Source organism: Actinia tenebrosa, unplaced genomic scaffold (genome assembly GCF_029948245.1).
Source record: "Actinia tenebrosa isolate PJP-AT-01 unplaced genomic scaffold, QUT_ActTen_1.0 PGA_scaffold9__36_contigs__length_13948895, whole genome shotgun sequence".
Taxonomy (NCBI): Eukaryota; Metazoa; Cnidaria; class Anthozoa; order Actiniaria; family Actiniidae; genus Actinia; species Actinia tenebrosa.
The window spans coordinates 3,519,362-3,538,204 of record NW_028292586.1 but is presented as its reverse complement, the minus strand read 5'-3'; the positions used below and the strand labels follow the sequence as shown (position 1 = coordinate 3,538,204).

The window sequence follows — 18,843 nt, the reverse complement described above, 5'->3', positions numbered from 1 at the left end:
GTCGATATCTGTCTCGCATCCGGTTACATCAGCAAACAATTCACTGACAGTTCTGTGAAATACCTCCTGAGCAAACACGAACCCAAACGGCATTACTCGAAAGCGATACCGACCAAAGGGTATGTTGAAGGTTGTTAAGAGTGAGCTCTCTTCGTCTAGAGGAATTTGCCAGAATCCGGACTGGGCATCCAAATGGCTAAAAAGTTTGGCTCCAGATAAACGCGCGGTAATCTCCTCTTGTGTTGGGAGTTGATAATGTTCGCGCTTAACAGCTTTGTTTAGGTCACGGGGGTCAATGCAGATTCTTAACTTTCCGGAACGTTTTTCGTTGACGACCATCGAGTTGACCCATGGAGTTGGTTCATTGACTTTAGTGATGACTCCCGCTCTTTCCATGTGTTCTAGTTCGTCTTTCACTTTTTCGCGTAGCGCTGACGGTAGTTTTCTTGGTGGGTGTATAACTGGACTAACTGAGCTGTCAATCTTGATGTGGTAAGGTTCCGATATCCGGCCTAATCCTTCGAAGCATGTTGAGTATTCCTTAAGGATTTCTTCCTTGCTGAGTCCAATCAGCTTGCTTGAGTCAGTGTTCCTTTCCATTTCATGAACATTAAATGTTATGAGCTGTAAGGTTTCGCAATCTTCGCATCCTAGAAGTGACTTCCCAGCTTCGACGACTTGAAACTGGACTATTTGTTTGATGTTCTTAAATTGACACATTAAAGAACATTGTCCTATGACAGGTATTGCGTGACCACCAAAAGCTGTGAGTAGTATAGGGCATACCACTCCTGCTTCACCCCACCAAACACAGGCTTTTCCCACGTCATTAAGATTCGCGTAGTAAGTAAACTTCAAAATCATAGTAATTTTTAAATTACGACCCTGAAGACTTACCGCGCTGACGTAGCGCTGTATTTGCCGGGTGAAGAGGTGCGACATGAGTTATGCTCGTAATGATGTCTATTAAATATTCCATATATATACAATGGACTCGCGATATAACTTCAAAACATACACACTTCCAGGTACTTCTATATTAGAGCTACGAAGGTATTGGGAGACCAACGTAGGAAGAATGAAAAGGTTAGTGGAGAGTAGCATGGAGGAATTAGGTGCCATTAAGGTTTCCGTTGTAGTGAAGGTTAACCTAGCTAAGGATGACACCGAAAACACAGTTTGGTTGCGCACGAAGACGCTAACCATTCTGGAATCGATGGATTTGGATGAGAGGCTATTCTCGCAAGTAGATCCGATATTGGAGTCAGTCGCGAAATATACTCGAGAAGGCTCAGGTTGGACAGTAACGGGGATAGAAAATGCTACTATGAATGTTGCTCGTTACACACCGATTAGAGGAGGATCCTACGTACCACTACCTACTTTCATAGAAAGAAAGAAAGCTATAATAAGTGTCAGAAATAAGGATAATGAGTGTTTTAAGTGGGCAATAAGGTCCGCATTATATCCAGTTAAGGAAAATGCCTTCAGACCCTCGAAATATCCTAGCGACGACTTAGATTGGACGGACGTAACGTTTCCGATGGAATTGCGTGCGATACCCGACTTTGAGGAAAAGAACGACTTAGCAATAAATGTTTATGGTGTCAGAGAGAAAACCATCGTACCATTACATATTTCAAACAACGAAGGCACGCGGATACACTTATTCTACCATGGTGAGCACTATTCGTGGGTGAAGTCCTTAAGTCGCCTGTTTGCCTCCCACAGTAAAGACGGGCATAAGAGGTATTATTGTGATGTGTGTTTACTACCGTTTAAGGATGTAAAAGCCTTGAAGAAACACGATAAGATTTGTCGAGGAACAGAGGAGCCAGCACAAAGGATTCAATTACCGGAGGACAAGCATTTAGAGTATAACGACCATAAAAGACAAAACCGAGTACCTTACGTAATTTACGCAGACTTTGAGTCGTTGTTAACACCAGAGTACGAAGAAGCCGGACATACCCGGAAGACAGCCTTACACGAGATTTGCTCATTCGGATACGTCGTAGTGAGGTGTGATGGAGAAGCAGATCAACCCGTAATTTACCGCGGACCCAATGCAGCGAAGAAGTTCTTAGAATATTTGGAGGAAGAAGAAAAAGACATCAGAGTCAGACTAACGAGGACTAAGAAAGCCATAGTTACGAAAGAAAACATGAATAATTACCACGCAGCACAGGAATGTCACGTATGTAACCTTGGTTTGTTGAAGTATGGTCGTCGAGTGAAGAAAGCGTGGGATAGGAACGGTGCATACTTAGGAGAAGCACACTTCAAATGCGGTAGATATGCTAAAGAAGGAGAAAAACCCGGTAAACCTTCCACACACTGTTTTCACTGTGGAGAGCCATTAGAAGAAGATTTCTACACGGATAAAGTAATGGACTGTTGTGAGATAACCGGGGAATACAAGGGCGCATCGCATTGGAAGTGTAGATACCGCGTGGATCCAGAGATGGAGATTCCCGTGTTCTTTCACAACCTTCGCGGGTACGATTCCCACCTGCTCTTACAAGGAGTTGAGGGACACGAAGTAAAGTGCATACCAAATAACAAAGAACGGTATATGTCCGTAACGATCGGTAAACTTAAATTCCTGGATTCCCAACAATTCATGGCGGACTCACTTGCTAACCTAGCAAAGTACAACGAGGATTCACCAATTTCAGATTATTACGACGCGGAAAGGAAAGGAGTGTATCCATATGAGTACATGGATTCCTGGGCGCGATTTAAAGAAAAGCAGCTGCTGCCTAAAGAAGCGTTTTACAGCAGCCTGACAGAATCGGGGATATCCGACGCTGAATATGCATACGCACAGGAAGTATGGAAGAAACACGAATGTAAGAACTTAGGAGATTACCACGACGTCTACCTGCTGTCTGACGTTGTACTGCTAGCTGACGTATTTCAGAGTTTTAGAAAAATGTCGATATCTTATTACGGGTTAGACCCAGCCAACTTCTACACAGCGCCAGGGCTTTCTTGGAGTGCCCTGTTAAAGAAAACAGCTGCGCAGCTGGACTTGTTAACGGACTACGGGATGTACAGGTTTATGGAAGACGGCATCCGTGGTGGTGTTTGCGGGCCCAGTAGACGTTACGCGCGCGCTAATAATTCACAAGTTACATATCTTACCTGGATGCTAACAATCTTTATGGGTGGGCAATGTCCCAATATCTTCCCGTAAGGGACTTCGAATGAGTAGAACCACGCGAAATAGATTACTACATGCGCGTAAAGCCTGATAGCTCTAAAGGATACGTCTTAGAGGTGGACTTGGAATACCCTCCAGAATTACATGACTTACACGATGATTACCCACTTGCCCCCGAGGCAATTGAAATACCATTTGAGCAGTTATCACCGCTACAGAAGCGCTTGTGTCCAAACTACAAGCCCTACAGAAAACTAACCCTAAATTTAATGGATAAGCATAAATACGTGGTGCATTACCGCAACCTACAGTTTTACGTACGCCATGGATTACGCGTGAAGAAGATACACCAAGTATTGAATTTTACGCAGGAGCCGTGGATGCAGCCCTACATTGACTTTAATACCCAAAAACGAACCGCAGCTAAAAACGACTTTGAGAAGAACCTGTTTAAGTTAATGAATAACAGTGTATTTGGAAAGACAATGGAAAACATTCGCAAGCGCGTGAGCATACGTATTGCTAATACCCGCGAGGAAGCTGAAAGGTGCGTGTCACAACCAGGCTTTGTACGTTACGTGGACATGTTGAACTTCTTCGTAATACACATGAAGAAAGCTAACCTGCTTTTGAATAAGCCTGTGTATACGGGGTTTGCAGTGCTGGAGCTTTCAAAGCTGCTAATGTACGAGTTTTACTATGACAAGCTTAAACCGAAGTACGGTGATAAATGCCGCCTGCTTTACACGGACACCGACTCCCTAATAATGGAGGTGCAAACCCCTGATATTTACGAGGACTACGCAGAGGATTTGGATGAGTATGACACTTCGGGATATCCTCGCGACCACCCACTGCACTCCGTGAAGAATAAGAAAGTAATTGGTAAGATGAAGGACGAAATGTCCGGTAAACCCATAGTGGAATACGTGGGTTTAAAGCCTAAAATGTACAGCGTTTTGAAGGAGGACGGCGCGGATAAGAAAGCAAAAGGCGTAAAAAAGTATGTGGTAAAGAAACAACTTACGCACCAGTCATACTTGGATGTTTTAAGGAGTCAAGTACCCAAAAAACATCACATGAATTCCCTGCGGTCATTTAAGCATCGAATAAATAATGTCACGCAGGAGAAGGTGTCACTGTCTGCATTTGACGGTAAGAGGTGGATGTGTGATGACGGCGTGCACACGATAGCATTTGGACATCACACAATAAGCAGTTCTTCTTTGACGAACCCACGTGTGGGACCATCGTGAAGATAATACAAGATGGGCTGACCCTTCTTAGCTATTGCACTTTGAATCTGGTAAGTTTCCAAAGACCAATTAGGATCCGTAGCTCTTTTGGATCCTCCTTCTAATTCACCCGGTCCGTACAGATATCGGACCGTGACATCGCCTAATCTCTTTTCCTGGGGGAAGACCGCCCTCGAACTTCTGACGTAGGACTTGTGCTCCACGTGTTTCTTTTTTATGGCATCCCTGGTTTTCATTCCCGTAGCCCTGGCCGCCTCGTTATTTAAAGCCGCGACGACCTGGGGGAGCCTCTGAGTCCATTCCCTGTTGCGATTGGAGGGATCTTCCAGCTCTTTCCAATACTGGTATCCAAAGAGACGCTCGGCCAAGGTCTTATTAAATCTTTCGACAATGCTCTGACCCCTGTGGTACTCTGCTTTGGCTCTTCTAATGTTAGTGCTGTGGTCTTTCAGGGTCTTAGTAACCACGCCCATGAACTCTGTCCCCGCATCCACTTGCAGCAGCTTGGGCCATTTCAAGACGCGCTTATAAATCCTACCTAGGGCTTCTGCGACTTCCCCAGAATCCTTGCTGGTTATGGGTTCGGCGTCCTTATATCTGCTTGCGATATCGACTACGGTCAAAGCGTATCTATAGGTATTTCTTCGCACCTTGTCGTGCGGTAAGAAGAGCAAATCCGCCTGATAAACGTCATTGGGGGCATTTACGGTGAAGCCGGGCCTGGGAATGTACTTGGGCACGGGAAGATAGACCTGCCAGAGGGTTTGTTTTTTCAACCAGTTCTTGGCCGTTTCTTCTGATACCCTGGCCGCGGTCGCGAGTTTCTTGATGGCCGACACTCCTTTCTAATAGCCTTCGGGTCCATAGTAAATCCTCTTGAGTTTGTCCTCAGTTCGACCCATTATATGAATTCCAAAACAAATTTGATCTTACGTCCGTTAAAATCCACCGTCTTTCCGTCCACTTTAATGGTGATGTTTATGCTTTCTACCAAATTAGACAAGTCATAGCTTAAAGAAATGGGAGTGTATTCTACCGGGTCAAATGGATTACCTTTGGGCAGAAACTTCGACATGAGAGAAGACTTTTCTCCATTGTTGTAACTATGGACCAAGTCGCAATAGACTTCGTAAGAGGATGCGACTTTCCATTTCACAGGTATGGCTGTGTCGGTAATTGTCTTGCCTGAGGCACATAATAAAGATCCCAATGGGTCAAACTTTCCAAAAGTTACTGAATAGTTTGGCATATTATGTTTGAGGGTCATTTCGTGCGGCAATCCCGTGGTGAGAGTATAACCGTGTTTTGCTAATTCCTTGGCCAGTGTTATTGGCGTGTAATGTCCATTGGGCAGCAATACGGCTTGATAGTTAGATCCTCCTGTATGCTCAGTAACTATGCCCCCAATCAGGTTATACCAAGAATTGTACAAAGAGCAACTAACCAGCCGGACCTTATGGGCTTTGATGGGAGGATTCAAGTAAGTGGTAAAGTCATTCTTGTCGCTTTCCAAAAAGACGATCATTATATTCTAGGCGCCAAAGGCGCCACTAGAGGCTAAGCGCAGCTTAGACTAAATACGCCAAAGCCGCGCCTCCTGCCAGCCCTGCAACTCCTACGAATACCAGCTCATTGTCTTTTTGTTTCTTAGAAGGCTGGTAGTAATTCTTGAACTGAGGCTTTCTTAACCTAAAGTCGGGGTGCACCTGTGCATAAAGTCTAAAGGCGTAGTCCGTATTTTCGAAGTTCTTATCCACCTGCATTTTGTCTTGGTGGTTCTTATCCAACCAATCCCTGTAAGCTTGTCTTTTTTCATTCCAAGCTCCCACGTGTCGCTGATATTTCTCCAGCGCTAAATCATGCCTTTTCCTCTCAGCGGCTAATTCTCCGCTTTTATCACCTCTAACTAATCTATCCAAATACTGACCACCATAATTAGCTCCAGTGAATGCTAAAGCTGCAATAACTCCACCTGCAAGCAAGGTAGCCATTTATATTAGACGCAAGCAAAGCTTACGTCGTCGGCAGGTACTTTTCCTTACGTAGGTAATCCTTTACCATGATAGCCCCACCCACGGCAGCGGTCATCTTAGCAAAATTAGCGAAGCTCTTGCTTGGGTCTTCAGTAAAGTCTTCTTTGAGCACTTTCTTACCTACCCAACCAATACCCGCAACGATGGAAGTAATAATAGCCGCTTCTTCAACAGTTTTCAATAACGCGGTCGACATTATATTACAAAGCGAGAAGGTTATTACTCCATCACGGGTATTTTGCTTCTAGGCTCCTGCGTCACATGCACGGGTTCTACTTTTGGCTTCGTTGCCCGCCATTGTAAGTAGAGGCTGCCTGCTGCTATAGCAACTCCTAACGCGCCAATGACGTAGCCTGGATTAATAAAGGATTCCTCTTCTTTTTCCTCCACCTTTTCTTCTTTTTTGGCTTTGTTCTTCCTGTTCATCTCCGCGAGCTTCTTTCCCGCGGCAACTATGTCTGGAGATTTAGCCTTGGTAATCTTCTGCTCCTCTTGGGGCTGCTCTACCTTCGACTCTGGTTCACTCATTTATATCTAAGGACTTGAAGGACTTGATAAGTAACTTATGGATGACTTGGGTAAGGACTTGATAAGTACTTAAGATGACCTGGGTAAGTACTTATGAATGACTTAACTAAGTACTTGAGGCGACCTGAGTAACTCCCGTGGATGACTTAACTAAGTACTTGATCAGGTACCTCGGCAAGTGCCGCCTCGAATACCCTTTCGACTTCTCTGTCCTTCTTGAAGTCCTTCCAAGATGTCGTAAGTTCCTTCAAGTCGACATGCTGAGCTACGTGCAAAGCCGCAGAGGCGACTGCCATTAACTTACCGCACTTCAAGGACAACCACCCGCAGGTTATCTTAAGTTCTTGGGCGATGACATAGTCATCTCTTATGTCCTTCTGTAGTTGCTCCACGTCGTCTATGGGCAGCGCAAGTCCAAGCAATTTAGTCGCGAACTTAATGGCTGAGTCTGCTACGGCGTCCGTGGTCTTGCTTGCAAGGGCGGCCTCGTACCTCTTATGGAACTTCTTAACCTCCTCTTCCGACAACTTATTAACCTGTTCATGGGTAAGTTCCTTGCCTATCATTTCTTTGCACTTCCCAGATGACACAAGGATGTTAAGTTGTTCCTTGAGGTTACTTTCGTCTAACTGTGTGGGGACTTCATCTAAGAGCTGCTCAATCTCCATATACATTACGAGTTAAAGATCGGAGATCTTTATGGAATATGGAAACCTCAAAGAGAAGACCATCTTGGAATGTTGATGCGTCTTTAAGTGGCGCATGTATTCGTGCAGTCTTTCCTTGGATATTTCACCGCCGTAGTCGCTCAAGATGGTTTCCAGATCAGACTTGCTCGGAGTATAGAATACTACGAGAGATCCTACGTTTTTCCTAAAGGGCTTAGAGACGCTGGTAAGCTGCTGCGAGAGCAACCAAACGCTGATATTGTCGTGTCTACCGCTAAAGGCGAGTTTAACGAGCTCGGAGGTGCGCCTTTTTACGTCGTCCCCGCAGGCAATGTCATCCAATATGAGGAGTGTCTGTGTATCTTTAGGGAATTGTTTGTTCAGAACTTAAGATGTCCAGATAACTCGTTAGGGTCTAAGATATCTACAAAGAAGTCGTCATCTTTCACTCCTATACCCGTCCAGGTGCGGTTATTCACGTAGGTGGGGCAGAGCAGCACAATATAGTCGAAGCGGTATCTAAAGGGTCCTAATAGCTGCTCTACCACGAACTGGGTCTTTCCGCAGCCGGTGGGTCCTACTATCAGAGCGTTACAAGGCATGTGATTTGGTTCCATTATATTTCAGGCAACGAAGTTTGCAAGACTTTCTGAACTGGTATATATGGAGGGTGCCTACACACCAGTGGAAGCAGTGCAAAGAATTGTCGCCGACGTAAAAGATAAAAGAGACACCATAGAAATGCAAAGGGAGGAGATAGACCGGTTAAAAGAGCGCGAACAGGAGTTGTACGATGAAATGTGCAGTCTGAAGCGCGCAGAACGGTTCGGTGCGCTGATAACTATGGCGGGCTGGGCAAAAGAGTCCGTTAAGGACTTCATACGGTATCCTCTATAGTGGTTATTCTTTATTTGCTAGCCTACGCAGCCGCCTTCTTAGGAGGGTTTATTATATGGACTGTATTACGTGCGAACTACCTGCCGACTGCATCGCCCCTTGTAAGCCACCGATACCCAAACCGCGTAAAAAATACACCTGCCTTCATTGTGGCAGTGCATTTCTCGAAGAATCCTTTGTGGGGCATTGGTGCTCCGCGGATCCTAAAGCGCAACGGACCCTATTAGACGTCCTTACGAATGCAGAGGACTCTCAGGCTCATACTTGACTACGTCGAATACCCACCTGCCATCCTTTTTACCATGACTCATAACATGGGTAACGTCCTGCCCTTCGATGGCGTACCTTATCCTATCGGGCGCCCAAAGGGTGTATGTTCTTTTTTTATTCTTTAAGACCAAGCGCAGGCGGTCGATGTCTTCGAAGACTACGTAATTCTTTATCTCGTAAATCTCCCCCACCGCCAAATCCCTCCAGTGCGTTTGTATGAACTTTAACTCGTTAAATTTATCCTTGTCCATATATTCTATGAAATATCTTTAAGTGCGTTGCCAAAGTCTCACTGGTTTTAAAGACCTTACAGCACCACCTGCAGGGAATTCTTAGGCGTTCAGCATACTCCGTGATGGCGCGACAGATTTCGTCGTAGTCGCTGCTTATGAGCACCTTATAGCCGTTTTCTCCATACCTCTGTAAGAGTAGTCGCTGACTCTCAGAAAGTACCCCGTTGCCTTTCGGGGTCTTCAGCTCTATGCAGAATCCACGGTAATGTGTGTGCGCATTCAAGATCATTAAGTCGGGTTGACCTTTTTGGTAGCCCTTCTGCCAGCACTTTATGCGCTTTCCATCCGAATCCTGCAGTTCACCTAGACCAGGGGTCACAAGCATTTGGGGGTAGAATCTGCGGATGTAGTCTACTACCTTTTTATGCAGGTCGAATTCATTTTCGATCTTAAAGACCAACTTGTTTGGACCGTCAAAGCGCTTTTCTATTTCATACTTACCTGTTTTCCTTAGCACGGGTAGGACTTCCTCAAAGACCCAATCCTGAAATGCTTCTGCCTTTGGTAGCTTAGAGCTAAATATCAGCTGATACAGACCAGGTTCGGAAATAAACACGGAATGTGGGTGTATAGTACAAGTGTCGCGATTTACGACCCTTCCTAACTCAGACAGCCTTTTCTTGTACTTATCCGAAACATGAGTAATTAAAGCATCTCTAGCATTGGAATATTCCAACGCAGCTGCCACTTCCTTTCCCCTGAAGTACAGTTCGTTGCCTTGCACTATGCATTGCAGTTTGGTTTCATTGTTTTGAAATACGTGAAGCATATTATACGTAAGGAATATTTTAATTTTTTCGTTCACTTTGTTCACGAAACTAGTAGGCAACGCTCTTTAGCTGATTCATTTCCACGCTCAGTTGCGCGTCAGACACCACGAAGACGTAGCAGTTTATCTTATCACCGTCGCCCGCGGAGGCATTCTTGGTGCGCGTGATCTCCAATGTTATACCATCCTGCGTATTTACTAGACGCAAACCCTGACCACGTAGGTCTTCGTCGTTGGTGGTGCGCATGTCAATGTACAACGCATACTTATCCTTAAAGAATTCCTCAGGGCTAATTTGGTCACCAAACTTACGCTTTGCTTCCCTGTAGATATCCGTGGGCCTTATTCCCTGGGAGTAAACCTTGCTTGGAACGCCGTTGATATTCACACCAACGTTGGTGATGTTGGGGTTGTAAAAGGCTTCGGAGTCGCGCTTGCCGGCTTCGTAGGGTTTGGCGAACACCAGCATCAGCCCCGTGAGACTTCTTCGGGGAATGTTAATGCTTTGATTGATGGCCTCATCCGTCTTATCCAAGAAGCTAAATGACTTATGCATCGCTACGTGGTCGTAAAGGAACGCCTTTCCAGCGCTGTATTCCATGCCGGCAGCTCGTGCTAATTCCTCGCTGTGCACGGTCTCGTACTGCACCTCTAAGTTGGTAATAGAGTATGGGTTGTTGTGGTAAGTGCGCTGCTTAGCCCACCAATGATGTTATTAGCATCTGCTAAGGTTACTTCAAACTGCAGTTCGGCAAGCTGTCTTGGGTAATACACACCGTAATTCGTAATCAATTCAAAGTCCAGTGGTATGACATACTTACTACCATAAGCCGTCTTTATTCGCTTTGCGTCTGCTACTGCGGTTTCCCCACTGCTGTCAGTAGGTTGCGTTTTCGTAGGCGTGCGGACCTTACGCAGAATGACACTACCAATTCCTTGTTCTATCCTTTGCGCGCGGTCAAAGGCTGTCAACCATAGATCCTTATAGGTGGTATACAGATCGTACCTATTTAAGTCCAGCAAGGATTCCCCGGCGAACTTTACGTGCATCTTAGAAACAATGTTGCGACCCACGTTGTTAACGATATTCCTTTCATCTGTGGGGCTTGACTGTACCGCTAGGTCGAACCTTAAAGCTAAGGTACCGGGTACTAAGACTAGGTTATCCGTTAGACGGGGTACGCCTACATACAAGGTTTCTCCTGGCTTTGCGCTAGAAGGAGTAAAGGTGACCCGGTGAAAGGTGCGTTCTGCCTTCAGTCCGCCAACCTGCTTAGGTAATACGTTGGGGTTTAACTTTGAGCTTATCATATATAATGGAAGTAGAAGGAATAGATCCAGAAGTTGATCCCCTTACCCCGGAAGGTCAAATGGACATTAACGACGACGAATATGAGTATCTAATTTCCGAGGCTGAAAAAGACCCCTCAGCTTACGACAGGACTTTACGAGACAGGTTTGGTGATGCATGGAAACGGGCCAAGGGCAAGGTTGAGAGCATGTGGAAATCGAAAAACCGCGGTAAGACTGCTCCAGAATGCATACGAATGGGTGACTTGGGGCCTGTTCCTGAAGCCCCTAGCGCTCAATGGCTTGCTAAGGTTCAAGCAGAAATGGATGAATCCATGGAAAAAGAACAGCCGGACGACTTCGATAGGCTGGCGGAACTATTACCCGATTGGAATCCTAAAAAAGCAATAATGGTGTTTGACGAAGACAATGAATGGGGTAAAGAAGTAATTCTTGGTAGGCTTCCAAGGAGCGGCTCTAAAATCGACGTAATTAGAGATGAAAGGGGGAGATTCTTTGCCGACCCCAAGATTCCTAAGACATTAAGGCAGGCTATTGGAAACCCTAATTTAGCTGTACAGGAGCAAATGTCTGAGGAGCAAATAAAGGTCGGTAAGCAAAGATTCTTCGCCCAACTTGCAAAACTACCACCCGAAGCAGGTGGAAAGACAGAAGACCAAAAAGCCGTGCAACTTCGGAATGCAAGTGAAGAAATCAAAGGCCTATCTGCGGAAATAGAAAGACTAAACTGGGAAATTTCTGACCTGGAACAGGAAAAGCTCGCGGAGATGGCCTCCCTTAAAAGGGAAAAGGACGCGGAAATAGAAAGGTTCGTAAACAGAATCAAATACATACAAAATGACCGCGGGGGAGAAAGGCAACAACTAATTGACGACCTACAAACTACAAAAAAGGAAAGGGATGAAATAATCAAAAGATATGATGCAGTCCAAGAAGAACTCAACGACGCTAAAGAAGGGCGGGCTACGACGCTGCAGTCCTTCAAAGATGCCGTGAAAGTAGCAAAGGGGTTGGATGAAGCACTCGCAAATTCCGCCAATGCCTTCGCGGAAGCCGAACAGGAAGGCATACAACTACGAAATCAAATTGCCCTCAAAGACGAGCAAATTCGACAATTAAGTGGCGCTGTCGAAGACTTAGAACATCACGCCAACGCGCAGCGGGGAATAATAGCCGACCAAACACGCCCCGAAGAAGAGCGGGTAGCTGCAGAAAGGGAATTGGAAACCACCCTGGAAAAACTCGAAGAGGCAAAGACGGAACTTACCACCGCAGAGCGGGAGCGGGGGCTTACCACCAAGGAAAAGGTAAAAAAGGCTCTTTTGAAGTATGGCGTTCCTCTTGCATTTGCGGTTGCTATTTCGAGCGTAGTAGGAGTTATCATGAACGCGCTCAAGGCTGCAGGCGCGGGCGTAAAGGCAATAGGAAAGAAATTAGGTAATGGGCTGACGGACTTGGGAAAAAAGATGGCAGCCGGCATTCCAGGGCTGCTGGGTAGCGTTCTTGGTCTGGCACTTAGGGCCGGCGGAGAACTGCTAAAGTTTGTGGGGAATAACATTTGGATCTTGGTCGTCGCTATTGGGGTGGTACTCCTGAAGAAGATGAAGGCTTAATCTTATCCTTGTGTATTACTGGCGGCTTATCGTCGTCAGGTATCCGAGGCGTCCTCGACCGGGGATAAGTAAAGATAGTATTCGCGCCGCCCTGATAATGCGGAACTAGCGGCAGCACGCTCATGGTGCTAATGGGCTTATGGTTCCAAATAGCATCCGTCAGAGGACCGACTGCCGGAGCAGCATTCATTCGAAACGCGCCGGGACGACCAAGAGCAGCATGGCTGGGTCGAACTTGAAGCTTCGCATATTGGCAATTGGCTACCATGTAAAAAGTCACGGGCGTTAGATCTTCTACGCTGGGTGGACTAGGCTGCGTCGAAAAGTGAACTGCATGCCTGCTGCCTTTTGTTTCATAAAGCGGCAATGGGGTGTTGGTTTCATCTAAAATTCTAAAGCCGAGGTGACAACCCCACCCCGTACTGATACTAATAGTACACATTATCAATCCCAGACCCCCAACCCTCACCCATAATCCAGTGTCCTGCCACTTGTCGCCCACGTACTCCTTTTCCTCCAAGTAATGGAGAAACCAATCTTCCTTCGCGTGTGGATTCATATACTTAACACCGCAAGGGCGCTAATGGTCGCGTGATTGTAATCATTATCCCTTTGGTCATATATACTATTCACGGTAGCCGTCCCGCTGTCATCTACGCGTATTTGCAGCTTTACTTTTCCGTGGCAGTTAGCAACCATGTGAAAAGTCCAAACGGAAAGATTCTCAACGCTCGTCGTTGGCGGCTCTACGGAGAAATGCGCTGGTTCCCTGTTGTTTGTCTTCACACGCATAGGCTGCAGTATGCCATTGTCATCCAGGAACCTGAAGCCCACGTTGGCATGGCTGTCCGTACCAATGCAAATGCTGCATATTATCAGCTTCTTTCCAGAGTAGTTCAAGTCTACGGACATCCCCGTGACATCAACCCAAGATGCTTGGGTGTATTTTTTCTCGCCTGTGTAAGTCGTATAAACACAATCTACTCCAGCTACGTAGGGGTTATTCATCGCCATATATAATAGCTCAGCTTGCGGCGGCTAAGCCGGCTTTTAGTAAGTTATGATCATATTCCTCAGGTATCGTAGGCAGGACCTTCTTTCGTTTCTTAACTACGGGTAGCTTCGTTTCGTGTGACTTTTTTGGCTCCTCTACGAAGTGAGGAATGCCCTTGGTAGTATCAGAGTTCACGTCATTCACCCCAAACTTCATATCCTTAGTAGCTCGCTGCAGCTTGTTGTTATAACCCACGACGGAATTGGTGTTAATAACCAAGTTACTTGGCATTAACCAACAACCAGGACTCAAGGCATAATCTAGCCGCACTTTAGATTGCTGCACCGCTAATTGATATCTCTGCACCGACTTGGATATGTCATTTTCTATTATTGCGGACTCAAACAGGGTTAGGATTTCCTGTTGCGTTTCCCGCGAAGCACCTTGGGATCCAACAATGGGGCTGCGGGTATTTACCTGCGCTCCCAGGATGCAGTAGACAAATGCCTCAATGCTGCGGTTAATTCGAGCTAGGTTTCTTAGGCCTTTTCCTTTTAATAATACAAACGGATCCCAAGGGCTGGGGTAAATCGTCTCAATCCTATCGATCAGCGTAACGTCATTCTTGCGACCACCCAAGTCGTAAAACTTTAGGACCCCGGGGTATTTTTGATGATACATGTCTGCCGGACGCACGCCGTCAACATGCCAAGCATAGATAATACCCAAACCATGCGTGGCGCCTTCCCGATAACGAAAGTCTCTTTGCTGCGGCTTAAACTCATTCATTAGTCTTTCTAGGGCAGCGGAATCGTAGTGGTTATCCATTCGATTGAATGGCTTTTCCCCCGGCAGGGGCACTCTCAGCTCCTTCAATATGCGCCGCATAGTAAAGGCAACGTGGAACCTTAGAAAGGCAATGTCGAACATATCCGCGGCAACCCCGCAGCCCTTCGTAGCCGCCCAGACGGCAACGTTTAACTGCTGCGGCCAGTACTTAAAGTTAGGTCCCCTTAACCATTCGTGGGCTTCTTTTCCTGAAGTGTGCGTAAGGTTAAATTCCTTAAAGATATCCCTTATTACTACGTCAAAGGTTTGCTTACCCACCGGAATCTTTAAATGCGTTACTATTTTATCAAAGTTGTTTACGCCACCTTCAGCATCGTAAAATGGATAATCCTGGTTGGTTATTAATAGATTCTTTGGAAAATTAGGTAGCCTTTCTTTATGCACGGGTTTTGGTGGCTTGGCGGTCGCCTTTGGCTCCAAGTCCGCATTACTGTACATTCTTTCGCCGTTAAAGTAAATCCCATCAGGTCTACGCTCAAACTTACTAGGGTCTGCATGCGGAAACATCTTCCTAAATGCTCTCCAATTCCAGTAATCTCGATTATCGTGATGTGGCTGCTCCTCAATATCATTCCCAAAAGCGTCGTACATACTATATATAATGGATGTTATACCATCAGCACCTCAGTTGTACCCAGATGTTCCCAATTATCACACTACCACTAAGGATACAGGTCCTAATGAGATGAACGCCGAAAACTTCCGCTTAAATAAAGCGAACTTAATACTGGCTTACTTGGAAGGGCAAACAAAACACTATGAGGAGGTTAGGAAAAAGTATGCTAGAGCCCGAAGCATGCTGCATAAAATAGCGATAACTTCCGGCTCCATGTCCGTGGCGCTAACAGGCACCGGCGTTGCTACTTCCCTAACTGGGCCCGGGCTGGTAGTTGGCGTTCCTTTGGCCAGCGTTGGAGCTGTCTGCGGCATCGTTTCCGCCGTTACGACGGGCATTATGAAACAATTGTCCGGTAAGATATCCAAGCACGACACTCATATAGCCCTAGCAAAAGCAAAGGCTAACACCATCGCCAATTTGGTGTCTCAGGCTCTGCGGGAACGCAAAATCAACGACGTGGAGTTCTCTTTGATCCTCGCGGAGGAAAAGAAATACGGGGAGTTAAAGTCTGGCAATAAAAAAACAGTCGTAAAAGATCTTTCCGAGGAATCTCGCAAAAAGATCTACCAAGAAGCGAAAGAAGAGCTTCAAAGAAAGCTTGCTCAGTAAACATCTACTTTGAAAAGAGCGTGACAGGATTTCGTTTACATATCGAACGACAGTCTGGAAATTACGCGTAATACACGGCATGACCTTATTACGCGTAATATTTATGCTAATTTCTCATCTTATGACATAAGATTCACTATCTTCTTGGAATCCATCCCAAGAGGGGGTGGTTGGGGTCGATTTCGTGAAATATTTCGTAGATTACGTCAGGGTAATAAGGAATATCCTTATCCAGCCGACAAAACATCCACTCGGCTCTGCTCATATCAGAAACCTCGGGAATAGACTTACCGGTAATTTCAGACAAAAGATAGGGAATAGCTTTGTAATATTTCCCTAGCTTTAATTTTTTCAACGTTTTCCGTAGACTTTGCGGGGTTGGCTCTTCTAAGTGGTCTATAATTCTCTTCTTTACTTCGTTATCTAAATATACCGGTCGATAACCTTGGATATGACTCATCCAGTCTCTAAAGTATTTTATTCTCTTATAAGGTGTTTTCTTACGACCTCCATTAGCGTAATATTGCTCTCTGGTAGCATTTGGTACGGCATTACGAATATTCTTGCCACATTCGTAACACTGCGCTGAAGTGTCGTCTTCTATTTGCATTTTCTTACCACAACACCAGAAACCCTTGGGTTTTGGAATGATTACCTTAGGTTGTAGACAAATTATACAGAAGCCGTTCACAAAACCTTCACACCTATGCATATATGACAGCGATATTTTAACATAGCATGTCGCACCTCTTCACCCGGCAAATACAGCGCTACGTCAGCGCGGTAAGTCTTCAGGGTCGTAATTTAAAAATTACTATGATTTTGAAGTTTACTTACTACGCGAATCTTAATGACGTGGGAAAAGCCTGTGTTTGGTGGGGTGAAGCAGGAGTGGTATGCCCTATACTACTGCTGTGAGTCTTGCGTGGGACGTTTGTAGTTTTTCTCGGCGACGCTTACGAGGCACGACTTTGTAGAAATCCTCCTTTGTTAAGACGCTTGTTTCTGCTCCGGTGTCGAGTTTTAACTTCAGGTCCTTGTTACCAATGCGAATGTCTGCATACTGTTCGTTGTGATCGATGCTTTCGTTGACAGAGTCTATTGTAATCTGATCGACGCCGTGGTCGGAATAATCACTCTCAATGACGTCGTATTCTACTTCGTGTACACGTGTTCGGTGATTTCTTGGTTGATATTTCTGCTGAAATTGTTGCTGTTGCTGGCTTGATCGACAGTATTTTGCAAAGTGTCCGAGCTTTGAGCAACTGTTGCATTATTTCCCGTAGGCAGGACATGATTTTGGCCTGTGTAGGATTCCACAATTACCGCATGGCTTTTGCTTGGAGTCGCCTGTCGTTCTTGTCTGCGTGGGGGTGTGGCGCTCGTTGTATCTGGGTTGTCGTTGTTTGACGAAGTCTACGTTCGCGTTCTTGGCCTCTGAGATAGTTTTTAGCTGTTGTCTGGAGTGTTCGGATGCTCTGCAAATGTTGAGTGCCTTGTCTAAGCTCAGGTCTGCTTCGCGTAATAAGCGTTCCCTCAGGGATTGATCAGATATGCCGCACACAATCCGGTCGCGTATGAGTCCGTCTTTGAGATCTTTGAACTCACACAGTGAAGCAAGAGTCCTCAATACTGTCACGTATTGATCAATTGTCTCCCCTTGTTCTTGGTTTCTCGTGTTGAATTTGTGTCTTTCAAAAGTGATGTTCTTTCTCGGGTTACAGTAAGTCTTGAACGCCGTCTTGATATCCGCTGTAGTCCTGTTCCAAACTGTCTCGCCTTTGTCGTCAGTCGTCGTTTCGTCAGGAAGGTCCAGTGTCTTGTACACTTCTCGACCCTTCTCGCCAATGCAGAGCAGAAAATACGAGCATCGCTCCTCTTCGAATTTTCCTTTAAGTTCTGTTTTCTCGAATAGATTCCAGTGTTCTTCGAACTTTCGATAGTTCTCGCTGACGTTGCCTTCAAAAGACATTTCTCTGGGCGCTGCCCATTGTAGACTCGATGCCATTCTAACTGATACGAGTAATGGTTCGCTCATAGACCACGTTCTGACACCATGTTGTAGTCGCTCAGATCGTGTAGAATCAAGATGTTTATTTCAAGCCACTGTTATAACTACTCAAGTACAATAAGTAGTGTCTATGATTATATAATGATAACATTGGGATCATATAACATTACGTCATATATTACAGTGTTGGGGTTTATTTTTCAATTTATGAAGATGTTCGCGAAAAAATCGAGAAAAACGATTTCGGCTTGTCGCTGGTGTAAAAATAGTAGCCGTACCAGCGATAACGCTAGGACCACAAAAACGTTTTCTCAGTAATAAAGCAGCTAATTTATAGGCAATCTCTCACCCAATTGTGATAGATGGCATATTTAACACTCTATCCATATCGGTTTAGCGCTAAAATTCAATAAATTTTAAAGAGTAGAAACACTTTTTTGTGAGGGAACTTTTCGCCGTACTGATGGACTTGGTTTTAGCTCAGATTTTAAAATAGCTTTTCTATATGTGGCCATTCTCCAATAACCATATAAATCTGGTTATAGAATATTTATAACACCTACTAACACTATCAGGAAAATTTTTTTTGGGTTTTTTTACAAGCGCTTAAAAATTAGGCAATATATTCTGAGAAATTTTCCACTAAATGCGACCTAATTATGCAAATTACGGACTTGTCTACATTCGCCGTATATCACTTTACGTGCCCTATTAGTACCAAAACTATAAAACTTTGTACCTAAATCATTTATCTACACCAATTAAATGAGAAATATATCTTAAAGAGAGAGGAATAGATCGTCTTTTTATTTCTACGCTGTTTTCCCGTGACGACAAGCAAACGCAATATTTTCACTGTGTCTAAACCTTGTGTCCAGCTCAGTAACATTTTTTACTGGAAATCTGCATACTGATAAATATTATTTGGACGAATAAAATGCTAGCTAGACAAAGTTA

The 18,843-nt window shown here is 45.2% G+C and overlaps 1 protein-coding gene across 1 annotated transcript; it reads right to left on the bottom strand.

Annotated features, from left to right (window-relative positions):
* Positions 1-17,148: 17,148 nt before the first annotated feature.
* On the bottom strand, positions 17,149-17,883 carry LOC148904504 (uncharacterized). Its single transcript, XM_089024983.1, has one exon. It carries the CDS (start codon positions 17,881-17,883, stop codon positions 17,149-17,151), a length of 735 nt encoding a protein of 244 aa, XP_088881109.1.
* Between the last annotated feature and the right edge of the window lie 960 nt (positions 17,884-18,843).

Excerpts from the sequence above, each read along its gene's own strand:
- LOC148904504 (XM_089024983.1), bottom strand. The coding sequence starts at position 17,883 with ATGGCATCGAGTCTACAATGGGCAGCGCCCAGAGAAATGTCTTTTGAA.